This window comes from Camelina sativa, chromosome 5 (assembly GCF_030686135.1).
Source record: "Camelina sativa cultivar CO46 ecotype springtype chromosome 5, ASM3068613v1".
In the NCBI taxonomy this organism is placed as follows: domain Eukaryota; kingdom Viridiplantae; phylum Streptophyta; class Magnoliopsida; order Brassicales; family Brassicaceae; genus Camelina; species Camelina sativa.
The window spans coordinates 14,056,015-14,072,262 of NC_141884.1; the positions used below are offsets into that span (position 1 = coordinate 14,056,015).

The 16,248-nt window shown below is 35.1% G+C and overlaps 2 protein-coding genes and 1 non-coding gene across 3 annotated transcripts; 2 read left to right on the forward strand and 1 right to left on the reverse strand.

Moving 5' to 3' along the window:
- The first annotated feature begins 2,236 nt into the window (after positions 1-2,236).
- Positions 2,237-5,913, forward strand: LOC147943733 (uncharacterized). Its single transcript, XM_087450072.1, has 3 exons — positions 2,237-2,989; positions 3,707-3,874; positions 3,981-5,913. Exons 1-3 carry the CDS (start codon positions 2,453-2,455, stop codon positions 5,667-5,669), a joined length of 2,394 nt encoding a protein of 797 aa, XP_087306198.1. The 5' UTR covers positions 2,237-2,452; the 3' UTR covers positions 5,670-5,913.
- Positions 5,914-5,996: 83 nt separating this feature from the next.
- TRNAH-GUG (transfer RNA histidin (anticodon GUG)) lies at positions 5,997-6,068 on the reverse strand. Its single transcript has one exon. It is a non-coding gene; the product is annotated as a tRNA-His (tRNA).
- Positions 6,069-8,952: 2,884 nt separating this feature from the next.
- Positions 8,953-11,166, forward strand: LOC104789242 (uncharacterized). Its single transcript, XM_087512339.1, has 2 exons — positions 8,953-10,041; positions 10,135-11,166. Exons 1-2 carry the CDS (start codon positions 8,953-8,955, stop codon positions 11,164-11,166), a joined length of 2,121 nt encoding a protein of 706 aa, XP_087368465.1.
- Positions 11,167-16,248: the final 5,082 nt, after the last annotated feature.

The following is a 16,248-nucleotide window of genomic DNA, read 5'->3' on the forward strand; positions in this document are numbered from 1 at the left end:
TGAAGAAACATATTAAACTGATTTCCTATCTTCTTTTTATTTAAGTAAATTATAAAAGCTCAGTAGCTCACTGGTCCAAAATAAAATTTATGTTGTAGGTATGAGAATAGGTAGAGAACAATATGTTTAATTATTACTTGAGATAAACAAAAATTCACATTATATTCAAGATGCTTCTAGCGGTCTATTTTTGTTTGTATTTAGAATATAATTTAATTTATATAGAATTGTCGTTTGTGAAATTAGCATGTTACAAACAAACTGTGAGGCGGTCAAGAAAAAGTGGTTAAAAGATATACAAAAGATAAATATTGCAAAATAAAATAATAAACATGACATGATCCATTTTGTTGGCTTGTAATTTTATATTGTTTTATTGAACATGTAACTATGTCATAAATACGTAATTAGAGAAAACTTAAAATAATAATTCTAGTTAAAAAAAAAAGAAAGCAAAATCAACTTTAAAATTGCAAACAAACCATTTAAAAGAATTTGACAACAAAAACGTTTGACATTATTTTGCAGACGAAATTACAAATTCTAATCGTTATTGTTTAAGGATAATGACATGAGAACTAAAAACATAATAATGATAGAGCATGTATTCAACCGATATAAAACTTAAAATTATTGAAGAGCGATTTCTCTAATTTCTAGATTTTGTAATTTAGAGAAATTTGGAAGATCTGAAGCATTAGATAAAGATTTTAATTTTTTTATTTATCAGATAGAATCGATCCCACTTAAGTTAGGTACAAAAATTTCGCTTTTGCGTTTGTACATAGATTTTATCTGTTATGAATTTTGTTTACTTTTATTGTTGTTCTAAATTGTTTTGGTTTCAAGTTTAGTTACCAAACATGTTTAAAATAAAAATGACTGCGTTTTGAAATGCTTTAAAAAAAAATTTAATACTATTTACGTTGAGGTTTCTTTCAAAGTTAATCTTTCACTTTTTGCCTTTTTGGTAGTTTGGTAGTTTGGATGATTTTTTTTTTTTTAACACAACAAACTTTCATTAAACTTAAAACTTCAAAAAAGGAATGTTCTTACAACTTAAAAGCAAAAGGTTACAAAAAAAGTAAAGATAAAGACTCCATGAGTGTTCCAAAAAGATGCATAACCTTGAGGAGTTTGCAAAGGGTGGAAGATCTTTTGATATCTTGTAGGATTCAAGTTTGAAGGCAAGCTTCAGGAAATCCCTGACCAACAGGTGGTCATAATTTGCTCTTACGATATACGCATAGGAGCTTTTAAAAGTGTGCTCCATGGAGGAGATTAAGGGTTGAGATGGTTGCCGAATGGTCATGGCGATTGAAGAAGATGAAAACGGAGCTCTCACTGGAAGGGTAACAGGCCATAACAAACCAGGTGGATCATCCCTCTCATGGCAATGGAGGTAAATGGATTCCACACAAATCTTGTAAACAGTTTGTTCCTGGACTAAATCATGGTAGTTTGGATGATTTATTGCATTTTTCTCCATAAATTATTATTATTATTTTTTTTTGTCAACTATTGGACCACAACTGGCTGGTTTATTAACCAAATTCCTACATTTGTAGGAAGCAGGATTCGATCCCTGGTGTGATTGTACCTTCTACAAATGAACTTAACTCCTGCCACTGCACTAATATCACTTCACATAAATTATTTTCTTTTAAAAAAGTATTTATTATTCTATTACATTATTATTCAAATTGTCAAAATAACACAGCTGAATTCATTAGTTATTGAAAACACTAATATTTAGGTTTAGAGCATGTATTAATTCACCACAACATTCACCAATCAGCTATAATAACCCAAAGACTGGGCTTGTCCAATTAAACTAGTTGATCAATGCACGCTTAAATCAGAATTTTATATGAGCTCCAATAACGAAACTCGAATTACTTATTAGATACCAAAACTATATTATTTCTTAACTTTTTGTTTGAAAACGTGATTTAAGACTGCTTTGTGTCAAATACTTAAAAAACCATTGCTCCTTTTCAGTATGTTCCACCCGTATACATCGGTCGAGGCCAAGAACACATATATTACACACTAACAGGCACCAAATATGATCATTACTATATAGCCACTATGCCGTATCAATTAAAAAAAAAAAAAAAAAAAAACTCATTTGATTAAAAGATAAAATTTGATTTTCATTACATAATAATCCATTAATTTCCGCACGTGGAACCCACTTGGTGTACTTCCACGTCCTCCCTTAGATCACTGACCCACTCATCAAATCAACGCATCTTTATAAAGCCCCTTCATCGTCACACACTTCTCTCAAATTATTCCATATTCTTCTAATTTCTCTATTATTTCACTTCAAAATCATTAGATTCTTGCACAACACAACAACGAACTAGCTCCCAAGCTTAAGCTTTATCTTCTTTAGATTTGCCTTTGGCTCTCTCTCCCTCTCTCAATCTCTCTCTCTATATATATAATGCAAATGACAGAGAGAGGCCGAGCCATGTGGCGCACGTGCCTAGCCTCAGCTTTCCGAACAGCTCTAGCCTGTACATTCGTTGGTGCAGCTACACTCTACGGCCCCGAATGGATCAACCGCCACGTGGCATTCCCGGCCTTCTCTTACGTTACTGTTATCCTCATCATCACCGACGCTACACTCGGAGACACGCTACGTGGCTGCTGGTTAGCTCTTTACGCCACGTGTCAGAGCGTGGGACCTGCGATAGTCACGTTAAAGCTTATAGGACCCGCTCGTCTCACGGCCGAAACCACTGCTCTCGCCGCGGCTCTAGCGGCGTTCGTGGTGGTGCTACCTAACAGTTCGACCCACTTGGTGGCTAAGAGAATCGCGTTAGGCCAGATCGTTCTCATTTATGTTATTGGTTATATTAAAGGAGCTGAGACTGATCCGGTTATGCACCCTCTTCGAGTGGCGGCTAGCACCGCGCTTGGTGTTATAGCTTGCGTTCTTGCACTTCTCGTCCCACTTCCTCGCTTGGCTACTTGTGAGGTACTATATCTCTCTCTCTCTCTCACTTTCTCAATAGACAATAGTCAATATATACATATAAATATCCCAACTTGTTACGTATATGTGCACACATGTACCTCTCTCTACGTGTTTGTTATTGCATGTGAAATCAAAAGAAGCTATACGTATATTTTTCACGATTTAGAAAAATTATTACATAATTTTAGGGAGTTATTTCCATTAAAAGAGGATTTTTTTTTTTTTTTTGTTAAACCACTCACTATAAGAGGAATTATAAGTTTGGTTGTAATTTTAATGATTTTCTCGACGTATACGTGTTCGAATTAGATTGATGAACAAATGAAGTAACGAGAAAATTAATAGATATTATAGCATGCCATATAATATTGGTGGACTTGCTAGTACAGTCACAAAACATGTTGACGTGGGTGTTAAAGTGTGTTGCTAACTTTATTCCGTACCACATTATTATAGACTATACTAATCTTCCTTATGTCAGCAACCACCGCTGAAAATTTTGTCTTAATTCCCAATATTGCGTACAAGCTGTGTCGCATCACAGACAAATACGATTCCCTTTTTTGATTAATTTATATAATCCCTAAAATTATATATGCTTCTTCGTGCATAGTACTACTAAATCAAACCTATTGGCAATGGCATGGGATTCTCTCTGATCTGATAATATTAAGAAAAATAAAATAGAAAACTAATAGTTAATTTTTAAATATTTAGGTGAAACAAAGCAGCAAAGAGCTTGGTCAAAACATAACGACGAGAGTGAAGTTGTACATGAAGGCTTTTTGCACCGAGGATGCCATGTCAGCAACGGCGTCAGTCTCACAGGCTCGAGTGCTGGCTCGTACTTCCTCCAAGCTTTATCAAACAATCAAACGTTACCAAGTAATTAACTATATTTCTCATAATAACATAATTTTTTGTGCTTACAAAAATAGTATAAATGTATGTATACATTATTTCTAATATGGGAATGTTTTTGTGTATGTAGCCAAGCATGACATGGGAGAGGCTTCCATTTAAGATATGGAGGTGGCAAAACGTGAATGATAACAAAGGAGAGAAACTACAAAGCATGGAGATTGCTCTTAGAGGAATGGAAATGGTAGTAGCAAGCAAATCTCCTATTCCTACGAGCTTACTTGAGGGTGAAGTGAAAGACGGTCTCAAGAATATACAAGAACGTGTGATTCTCTCAATCAAACGAGCAAACAATAGTCCGCAACCGTCGGTAACACCAGAATCCGATCCCAAAAAATCCGATGAAGAGTGCCTCCAAACACTTCAGGAAATCCCGGGAACGCCTCAAGATTTACCCTTTTACTTCTTCTTGTTCTGCCTCAGGCTCCTTGAAACCATCACAATGGCTAAATCGGAGGAGAACAAAGTCAAGGTCTTAGAAAAATCCAAAACGAGGTCTTGGATAAACGATTGGGACAGCAAGAAGGTCATGCCCGCGTTAAAGCTCTCGCTTTCGTTAGGTTTTGCCATTCTGCTAGGTTCGATGTTTAGTAAGCCAAACGGATATTGGGCTGGTTTACCTGTAGCGGTCAGCTTTGCAGCGGCGAGAGAGGCGACGTTTAAAGTGGCGAATGTGAAGGCACAAGGAACAGTGATAGGAACGGTGTATGGAGTGATGGGTTGTTTTGTGTTTCAGAAGTTTTTGTCAGTTAGGTTTCTATCTCTGCTTCCATGGTTTCTCTTCTCTAGCTTCTTGAGCAGGAGTAAGATGTACGGACAGGCCGGAGGTATATCGGCGGCTATAGGAGCCGTTTTGATTCTCGGAAGGAAGAATTTTGGCCCACCAAGCGAGTTCGCGATCGAGAGAATCATCGAGACTTTTATTGGTTTGTCTTGTGCCATCATGGTGGAGCTTATCTTTCAGCCCACGAGAGCCGCTAACATAGCTAAACTTGAGCTCTCTAGAAGCTTCCACGCTTTGTACGAGTGTGCATGCTTGTTTGGAGCTAAAGCGAGTAAAGCAGAGATAATGGAGAGTCAAAAGAAGTTGAGAAGTCACTTAAATGAGCTCAAGAAGTTCACGGCTGAAGCCCATGCAGAGCCAAGTTTCTGGTTTTCGCCTTTCAACTTTTCTTGCTACGAAAAGCTGTTCAAGTCATTGTCTAAAATGGCTGATCTATTGCAATTCAGCGGTTACGCTATAGGCTTTCTTGGAGAACAAGGAAAAACAAAATCACCACAGTGCAAGGAGATTTTAAGCAACGTAGACAAAGATCTCAAGAGTCTAACAGGGAGCATAGGTCTTTTAGCCAAATCATACGAGGAAATTACACTACTCAAATCACTCGACGCCCTCGAAAAGGCACTGGCCAAGAGCGACAACATCTCATGGGACATTGAGCTGGGGAAGACACCAAACCCTAGCTTCTCAACCGCCGAGAGCGAGCCGGAGAAGATTTTAGAGACATATCTCCAGCATTGCAGAAGCGTGGCGGATGGAATATTCCGTGTGGAAGAAGGAGACGACGGAGAAGAGGTCAAAGTGGACAAGAGTGAGGTCGTGTTGAGTTTGAGCGCATTAGGGTTTTGTGTGGAGAAGATTGGGAAAGAGACAAGAGAGATTGAAGAGATGGTCAAAGAGGTTGTGCAATCAGAGAACCCTTCAAGCCATGTTAACTTGCATGAGATCTCTTGCAAAATACGTTCTTTGTACAAATGATGATGTATCTTCTCATTGATAAACAACAATGACGTGCGAAAGAAGGAAACGTTTGTTTTTGTGTTTACCTTTTCTGTAATAAGGCTTTGTGGTTAACCGGTTATACTTATACCAATACCACCAACAATAACAATACCGATTGTGTGAAGTAAAAAAGTGGTTACAAAAGTACGAAGGTTTTTTCCTGTAATCTTGGGCCTATTTGAGAGGGTACAATAAGGCCTTTTTTTTTTTAATGACGAAATATTAGTTTTAAAAAGAAAGTGTGGCTGGTGCACAAAAAAAAAAAAAAAAAAACAAAAACAAAAAAACAAAAAAAAAAGAAAGTGTGGCTGCTGGGATTCGAGCCCAGGTCTCCACGGCCACAACGTGGAATTCTTACCACTAAACTACAGCCACTTTTTTATTTTTATTCGCTAGTTCTTCCTATATAATGAGTTACATTTTCCAAAGAGAAATTCCTTCAAATGCCACTAAAAAAGTTTTTTTTCCAAAAATACCACATTTTAGTTTTTTTTTCCAAAAATACGACAAAATTTTTTTTTTCCAAAATTACCACTAACACAAAAAATTGAATTTTAAGAATGTAGAATTTTTTTTTTATGTTTGGGTTGACAAATTTAGTTTTAGGGTTTAGTTTTTAGGGGTAGGGTTTAGTATTTATAATTTAGGAATTAGTTTTTAGTATTAGAACTTTAGTTCAATTATGTGGTATTTTTGGAAAAAAATACATTTTAGTGGTAGTTTTGGAAAAAAAACTAAATTGTGGTATTTTTGGAATAAAAACCTATTTTAGTGGTATTTATGACAATTGCCCTTTTCCAAATTAGAAACTCAAATAAAGCAAAAAAATGGAAATCTGGGATACTAGTTTGTTTTATTAAATATTTTACCATCTATTTCTTTTCCTATATAAACAAATATACAATAGCATGTAGCATTTAGATCAAAAACATATATATATATATATATAACTAAATAATACTTGCAGAAAATGCTAATATGTGAAATGTAGTTAGGAGGTATATTCAAACTAATATTTTAAAGTATATATGTTTTAGATTACAGATTCTTGAATTGTATACAGATTGGAGATGTCAATAGCTCTGTAATCTAAAACATATATATTAGATATGATGCATAGATTATTCTTCATATAATTTTTGTATCTCATATCTATTAAGATGAAGTGTAGAAAATTAAAATATGGCTTATTACAATGAAATAGCTGGTTAAATTTTATTGTCAAATAGAATGTGTATGGTTAAAATCTGATTTAAACCTAAAATTACCTGATTAAGTCTCGAATAAAAAATATGAAAATTACTGCTTCAAATTAAAATATTATCAATAAAACTTTAATTACATCACTATATTTATTACGGGGGTGTATTCAATTCAGTATTTTAAGTGATTTGTATTTTTATGGAATTTTATATGATTTTGATGATTGTAGGGAAGTTCATTTGATTTATTATAAAATCCTTTCAAATCTAATCTAAAATCATGATATTCAAATCGTTTGTTTTTCCTGACCTTCTAAATATTTGAATTGTATACAGATTGGAGATGTCAATAGCTATGTACTCCAAGAACCCATCACTAATACTGCAAACAATGCGGGGATTTCAGAAAACCATGTTTTATTCGCTCTCTTATTACATGGGTGGAAGGAAGAAGAAGTAGTTGATGATCTGACCTCTAACCCTAGGCTTACAGCTGTGCTAAGACATGTTTTGCAGACAATTTGTTCAATCTGTGACCAACCTCTTTTTTGCAATGTTTTTTTTTATTTTTTTTATTAGCTAGTTTTTTTCCTATATAATAAGTTACAATTTTCCAAATTATAAACTCAAATAAAGCAAAAAAAATGAAAATCTGGGATACTAGTTTGTTTTATTAAATATTTGTACCTTCTATTTCTTTTCCTATATAAACAAGTATACAATAGCATGGCCAGACTCGGGATCAAGTCCAGACTCGGATAAAGGGCTTACATGGAAGTGAATTGGCGGAATAATTGGTAGTGCTATTTTTAGGTGGATTTTGAAATGTTTATGGAGAAATATATGCAGATGTTTGTGGCTTTTAATATGAAGCATGAAGATGGTTTCTTATGATGATGTTGCTTGTGGATGGTGGGTTCATGCATTATCAACAAATTTTAGTTATTTTTATTACTATTTTGCTTATTTTCTTTAAGGAATACAATGATATATAATAATTTAATAAAATATCCTCTATTATAACTTTAATCATATCTTCAATTATAAATAAATATAGGTTTTTGTTTTTTTTATAGTTATGTTTAAATTTTCATATTATTTTTGGATATACAAATAATGAATCCATTTAAAAGATCTGGTTGGAATTTAAGTATTTATTTCAGCTTACTTCATATCAGATTGGTTTGATTTTTTTTTTTTAATAGAAAGTGATTTTAATTGGATTATAAATCATATCTTTTAATTTAGAAAATCGACTCTTTTCAACACTAAAAAAACACTTGAATTGAATTGAAAAAAAAACTTTAGTTCAACGGTCAATTATATCATCATAGCCGTCACATGTTACAAAAAATAATATTTATATCGTCATCGCCATAATATGTTACAAAAATATAAAGTTGTATTAGTCAAGAAGTTTGTGAAAAATATCTTGAACACGATACATCAACATCATTTTACTAAAAAGTAAAACACATCTCCACTTATATACAGAGGATTATTGAAAAAAATTAAAAAAAAAAGAATCATTAAGTGACAAAATAACAAAACATAATCAAAACTAATTTGTGAATAAAATAAGGGTTGACAGTTTTTTTCCCCCTGTACTTATCACTTTCTCAGTTTTCCAACATGAACTTTTCATCTCTTAAAATATCACCATGAAAAACTATTTCCTTGACAAAACTACAACAACTTTTTTTTTGTCCTTAAAACTACATCTCCAATCAATTTGTAATTTATGATGCCTAAACCGTATTTAACCATAAAATAGCGTTTTTGTATCGTGATTATAATAATCTCAAAACACAAAAACAATATAACATCGGTTTGTTATTTACTTTTTTAAAACTAAAAGAAATTAATCAACGTCGTTTAGCTCTTTAATAATCTAGATAAAATCAAAATTAGGGTTCTTAATCCAGACTTTGATTCCAAGTTAACGAAAAAATGCCTCACAAGATTAGAGTGATAGAGAAGAATGATAGAGAAAGTGGAGATGATGGGGACGACGACCGAGACGATGATGGACAAGAGACGACAAAGACATCATCGACATGGAGAGGCTAAGAAAGAGGAGTAGAAACGAATCTCCAGCAAAAGATGATGGAAAAGACGATCAAGAGGATGCTAGAGATGTTGAGAATAAGAAGAAAAGAAAGAGATCCAAAGAAGAAGGTGAAGATGACGTGATGGAAAGGTTTGAGTATGAGGTAGAGGAAGCTGTAGAGGACTGGTTCGATGAGTTTCAGATTCGTCGTAATACCATTCCTGATAGCTCTGACGAAGATGAAGATCCGGTAATTACTAGAGATAGGAAGATTAGGTTGGGAACATATGATAAATTGGCTATTGGTAGAACTTTCTTCACTGGTTTTGAGTTCAAAGAGACTGTTTTGCATTATGCATTGAAGAATAGAGAAAATCTTAGACAAGATAGGTGGGAGAAGGATAAAATCAGTTTTAGGTGTGCTATTAAGAAGGGTTGTGGTTGGTATGTGTACTGTGCATACGAAGAGTTGAAGCAAATGTGGGTTTTGAAGACTATATGCACCGATCACAGTTGTACTTCTAATGGGAAATGCAAGTTGCTTAAGAGTCCAGTTATTGGAAGGTTATTCATGGACAAGCTGAGATTGAAGCCTAATTTTATGCCTCTTAAAATTCAACGGCATATTAAGGAGCAATGGAAAATATGCAGCACTATTGGACAAGTGCAAAGAGGAAGACTTCTAGCATTGAAGTGGCTAAAAGAAGAATATGACAAGCAATTTTCTCACATCCGAGGTTATGTTGCTGAAATTATAGACTCAAACAAGGGATCAACTGCATTTGTTGACACCATTTCTAATGCAGCTGGAGAAGATGTGTTCGACCGAATCTATGTATGTCTTGGAGCAATGAAGAATGCATTTTACTATTGTAGGCCAATCATTGGGATTGATGGAACCTTCTTGAAGCATGCTGTTAAAGGTTGTCTATTGACTGCTATAGGTCATGATGCTAATAATCAGATTTATCCAGTTGCTTGGGCTTGTGTTCAAGCTGAAACTGCAGACAATTGGCTTTGGTTTCTGAATCAGCTTAGTGTTGACTTGAATCTTAAAGATGGCAGTGATTATGTTATCTTATCAGACCGTTGCAAGGTAAATCTTTTTTATTTGTAGTATAATGATGTGGTATAGTTTAATCTGTCTTTACACGTTGTATAATGTGACTTTTGTGTTTGATTTTTGAAGGGAATCATAAGTGCAGTTAAAAGTGCATTACCAAAAGCTGAGCATAGACCGTGTGTCAAGCATATTGTGGAGAACTTGAAGAAGAAACATGCAAATAAAGATTATTTGAAGAAGTTTGTGTGGAACTTAGCTTGGAGCTACAACCATTCTGCCTATGAAGTTACTTTGAATGAGTTGAGAGCATATAGCATGTCGTTGTATGAAGATGTGATGAAGGAGGAACCAAAGACTTGGTGTAGACCTTTTTTCAAGATCGGCAGTTGTTGTGAGGATGTAGACAATAATGCAAATGAGTCCTTTAATGCCACAATCGTCAAAGCAAGAGCAAAAGCATTGGTTCCAATGATGGAAACAATAAGAAGGCAAGCGATGGCACGTATAACTAAGAGAAAAAAGAAAATACTAAAATGGAAGAAGAAGATATCTGAGTATGTATCAGATATATTGGAAAAAGAGGAGGAAGAAGCTATGAAATGTGAAGTCACAAAAGGAACACATCAGAAGTTTGAAGTTTGGATAGATGGGAATTCACAAGGTGTGTGTTTGAGTACTGGGAAATGGGAATGCTCATGCTGCAAATGGCAAGTCACAGGGATTCCATGTGAGCATGCCTATGCAGCAATCATAGATATTGGTAAAAATGTTGAAGATTTTGTTGCTCCATGCTTTAGCTCTCTAGTATGGTTGGAACAATATGAGACAGGTCCTAATCCTGTGAGAGGTCAACGATTTTGGATGACCAACAAATATGTCTTAGTGAAAGCACCTCCAGAACCAATTCCACCTGGTAGAAAGAAAGGACAGAAGAAGAAATATGATCAGATCAAGGGTAAGCTGGAGTCTCCAAAGAAGAAGAAGAAGAAAGGGGAACCAGAAATACTCAAACTAGGAAGGAAAGGAAGGATAATGCATTGTAAGTCATGTGGTGAAGCAGGACACAATGCAGCTGGATGTGCAAAATTTCCAAAGGAGAAGAAGAGTAAGAAGAGTAAGAAGCAGGACACAATGCAACTGGCTGAGGCATGTTTCTAATTTTTTTGCGTTGTGTTTTTTTATTTTGCAAGTCTGTTTTTTGTATCTGGCTTTTTGTCTGTCTGCAGTTTTGTGTTGTGTCTGTTTTTTGTGACTGCAAGTTTTGTGTTGTGTCTATTTTTTTGTGTTTGCAGGTCTGTTTTTGTTGTTGAAGTTTTTTTTTTGTCTGCAGTTTTTTTGTGTTTGCAGGTCTGTTTTCGTGGTTGCAGGTTTTTTTGTGTGCAGGTTTTGTGTTGTGTCTGTTTTTTTGTGTTTGCAGGTTTTGTGTTGTGTCTGTTTTTTGTGGTTGCAGGTTTTTTGTGTCTGTTTTTTAGTGTCTACAGGTTTTTGTGTTGTGTCTGCTTTTGTGTCACTTACACTATGTTTTTTTTTTGTCGCTGCAGGTGTTAAGTGTGGGACTTGACACACTCACACAAACAACACAAGAATCTGAAAAACTCACACAAGCTCATGGACCTGAAACACTCACACAAACAACATCAGAACCTGAAAAACTCACACAAACTCATGGACCTGAAACAAAGTCATGGACCTGAAACACTAATACTCACACAAGAAAGCAGTCAATGGGAGTCATAGCTATGTTTTAAGTGTGGTTTTCTATCTTTTTCATTTGGATTTGGGTAATGTCGTGATGACATTTTATTTTATTTTATTTTGGATTTTCATTCTAGGATTTGGATGTATTTTGTTCTGACCCAAATGATATAGTAAACCTTGTATGGATTCAAATGAAATCTTGTCAGAAATTTTGTTTTGTATTTACTTTGGATTTGGCATTACAAAAACAAATAGAATATTAGTCACAGTCACATAAACAAGCAGTCAGACACCAACACACTAAATAATGAACAAACACGTGAGACTGCAAATACAACTGCAAAACCTATGGTCTTCAAAGATGACTTATCAATCTTCTCACTCATCTTCTTAACTATCTCTTCCTCCATCTTCACAAAAAAATTCTTCTCGAGCGCCATCACTTTTCAAATCACTAAAATTCTCTTTGACCATGTTAATTTCCTCTAAGAATGCTAAGAACAATTATACCTTCCTCGCAATTGAGCATCGGGAGAATCTCCGGTATAGATTCTCCTTTGTCGTCGAGGTGAATACAATAGCATCCTCACCACACCAGCATGAGATCGTCTGAAGCCAAAAAGGAGCTCATGATTTTTTGGGAATTTGACGAACAAAACTTAAACCCCAAATCGATTTTGGTTTTTTTAAAAAAGACAAATAGCAAAACGACGTCGTCTTGTTTTGTGTTTTGAGGTTAGTATAATTACGATACAGAAAACGCTATTTTATGGTTAAACATGGTTTAGAGATCGTAAATTTCAAATTGATTGGAGATGTAGTTTTAAGGACCAAAAAAATAATTGATGTAGTTTTGTGAAGGAAATAATTTTTGATGGTGGTATTTTAAGAGATGAAAAGTTCATGTTGGAAAGCTGAGAAAGTGACAAGTACAGGGGGAAAAAAACTGTCAGCCCATAAAATAATTTAAGTCTATACTATTATTCTCAATAAGTATTCAAAATATCATTTTATAAGCTCATTATGTTATCAGCTCCATAAATAGGGAAATCAAATGTTTTCGAATCCAAAAAATAAGCTTTTTCCAGAACATCTTTAGCCTAAGGCAAATAGTCAGTGTTCAAGAAAGCGGTCTAGGCGACCGCCTAGGCGCCGTCTAGGCGCTAGGCGCTCAGCAGACGCCTAGATAACCGCCTAAACCGCTTAAAATTACATTAATTTAATTTTAATATTTATTTTTGATTTTTAACTATATATATTTAAATTATTAAGTTTTATATCAGTATACGTAATTATAAATGTTTATATGTTGTTAATAGAACTTAAATAAATGTATTTTTCTTAATTTTGTTTTTAAATAAATGTATTTTTCTTAATTTTCTTTATAATTTGTAATTTTTTATTTTTCTAACATATATTTGTACATAATTTTTTATATATAATGTTTTATGTTGTAAACGCCTAAACCGCCTAAAAAACGTCTAGGCCCCGATTAGGCGTTCTAGGCGCTAGGCGCTGGGTCACCGCCCAGATACCGCCTAGCACTTTCTTGAACACTGCAAATAGTGCACAAAATGAGCAATTAATATATATATATATATATATATATATATATATATAAAAGAAAACAATGTGTAGAATTGTACTTCTATACACAATAAAATAAGTTTATAAAAGAAAAATACATTCAGAATATCACACATGAGTTTTTCAAAAGTATATGGTTCAAAAATGGTTATTGGATCACATAATTTTATATGTATATAATATTATGTTTCATAAAAAAACCATTTAAAATTATGTGATCCAATATCCTATTACATTAAAAAATTATAGAAAAATTATTAGATATGTTAGCCACAACGCTGAATTTTTTATTTTAAACATTTGTGATTGTAAGAGATTAAGTTCCAACATTTATAGAGAATGTGTTTTCCTAACTCTTACAGTTGCATTAAAGCTTTTTTATCATATGTGTACAACTTATATGTGTAATTCAATCAATTCAGAAGATGATAAACAATTTTGACACATAAAAATACGACAAGATGATGGAAAAAAAATATTTGATGCGTAACTAAAGTAAAAGCAGATTGTGTCATATTGTTTTGTCTATGTATGTTTATATGTTTGCATAATGTTAATACTAATAAGTTTCAAGTTGTTTTCTTAAAAACTACTACATCTGACATTTTAAAACTTTTAACATCAATGCTACCTCTTAATATTATATGTTTTAATATTTCCTGTGTTTAATGGATTACAAAACTTATATCTGAAATAATAATTATTCTTAGAGACAATAATATTTCAAAATAAAACAAAATTAGAAAATTAAAAAATTTGGGGTTTAGTTATTTAATTTTACTGATAAAAAATTGGGATGATACAAATACTTTTGTTAAAATAAAATAATTAACTGTCGTATAGCATTAATCATGTGTACCATGCTGTTTTTTTTTTTTTTGGTGGAAGAGAGAAGACAAAGTCTCCTATAATTTATTAAAAAACAAAAAAGAAACCAAGTTACATACGAACACGACGTGGAACGCAGTTCCAGTCTCATCCGCTAGCAGCTCGGCATTAAGAATATCCGGACAAACCTCAAAAACCTTAAAACCTAATAGTAAAGAAAAGGCATAGTTGGCTAAGCCGTCCGCAAGACGGTTAGCTTCCCTATAGACATGAGTAATGCAGACTAGCCAGTCCCTAAAAATAAAGCCGTAGCACAAACGTACTAGGAAGGACAGGGGATGAGAATCATTTATCCCTGTCGTGAGAAAACTAACAACCATCTCCGAATCCACCTCCAACTCCACACATCGTATATTACTTTCCAAAGCCATACAAAGTCCATAGTAGACTCCCCATAATTCTGCTAACATTGCCGAACAGATTCCGATATTGAAAGCAAAACCCCCGCGCCAAACACCCTCATGATCCCGTAAGACCCCTCCTGCTGTCGCATAACCCGGGTTCCCTCTTGATGCACCATCAGTGTTCAATTTAAACCAACCCGCATTCGGTCTATGCCAAGAAATCATCCTGTCCTCCCTACGTACAGTTTCTCCTACACTTTGCAAACTCTTATGCGCATCAACAATCTCCTGGGCCTTTTCTTTTAAAAATTGGACTCTATCTCGACATGTACCTTGTACCCCAAAGACGTTACCTCATCTCCACTTCCATCCCCACCACACTGCCGTCACAAATAAAGAAGCCCAAGGACTCCCATACGTAACAGTTTGCATTCCCAGAGTCGTATAAAACCATTCCAGTAAAGACATTGTGAAAAAGGATGCTCTTCGTTGACGAGGGACAAGCCTATTCCACACACCTGACATAGCAGGGCAGTCTCTAAGTACATGTAATAAAGACTCCTCCCCACTCTTGCAAACAGAGCAAATCCCATCCTCACACAGGGGTCGTCGTTTGCGCTCCATATTTGTCATCACCACTTGATGTAAGCCCAATCAGATAAAGATCTTGATTTGTTCAGTAGCTATCACCCTCCATAGACGATCATACAGCAACATCAAATTTGGTCTTGGTGTGTCATCCCGCGTAAGAAAGTGATACGCAGTACGAACTGAAAATTTCCCATTTGGATCCTCCCCCCAGGAGATTCTGTCATGTCCACCCGTCACATTATCAACCACTACCGCTGTCAGATGTAATCGAATATCCTCTAAGACATATGGGTCAATCCTACTCCATTGCCAACCCGTACTAGGATTCCACATATCACACACCCATAACGCCTCATAGCCTGGTAGCAACAGACCCGTAGCACAGTCGCGCAGCGGGATATTCAGCAACCATCTGTCATCCCAGAAACGAATGCTCTTCCCATCACCCAGCACCCTACTCGTACCTGGACGTATCACGTCATTGACGCATGAAACCACACTTCGCCAGGTAGAAGACCATGTATTCTTAGAGATTGTCCAAGAGCAGTCTCGAACATTTGTTACCTTATACTTGCTCTGCAACACTCTGGCCCACAAACTGGTACTGTCATTCAACAATCTCCAACCCACTTTAGCCAACAGAGCTTTATTCATTGACCGTGCTGAGCGAATCCCCAAACCCCCTTCCTGTTTTGGCTTGCAAACCTTACTCCAACCCAGTAAATGTTGTTTACGCCTCTCAGGAGTGCCTCCCCACAAGAAGGAACGTGATGCTTTGTGTAGGCCATCTAGAACCGATTTCGGAAGAGCAATAGTACTCATAGCATGGACTGGAATTGAGGATAGCACCGCCTTAGTCAAGGTCACCCGTCCTGCGAGACTTAAGACTTGAACCCTCTAACCCGACAATCTCGATGACACCCTTGCTAAAATCTCCCCATATGTATCTTTATTAATCCTCTTATGCAAAACTGGCATACCAAGGTATTTCCCCAAATCTCTTGTTGACTTGATACCACTCACATCCGTAATCAACCTCTCCAAATCAGTAGATACGTTGCCAGAAAAGAAGATTTTAGACTTCTGTAGACTGACTTTCTGGCCTGACGCTGAGCAAAACTTCTCCAAAACC

Coding starts and splice junctions, on each gene's coding strand:
- LOC147943733 (XM_087450072.1), top strand. CDS start 2,453: ATGCAAATGACAGAGAGAGGCCGAGCCATGTGGCGCACGTGCCTAGCC. Junction 2,990..3,706: donor CTCGCTTGGCTACTTGTGAG/GTACTATATCTC, acceptor TTAAATATTTAG/GTGAAACAAAGCAGCAAAGA. Junction 3,875..3,980: donor AAACAATCAAACGTTACCAA/GTAATTAACTAT, acceptor TTGTGTATGTAG/CCAAGCATGACATGGGAGAG.
- LOC104789242 (XM_087512339.1), top strand. CDS start 8,953: ATGGAGAGGCTAAGAAAGAGGAGTAGAAACGAATCTCCAGCAAAAGAT. Junction 10,042..10,134: donor TCTTATCAGACCGTTGCAAG/GTAAATCTTTTT, acceptor TGATTTTTGAAG/GGAATCATAAGTGCAGTTAA.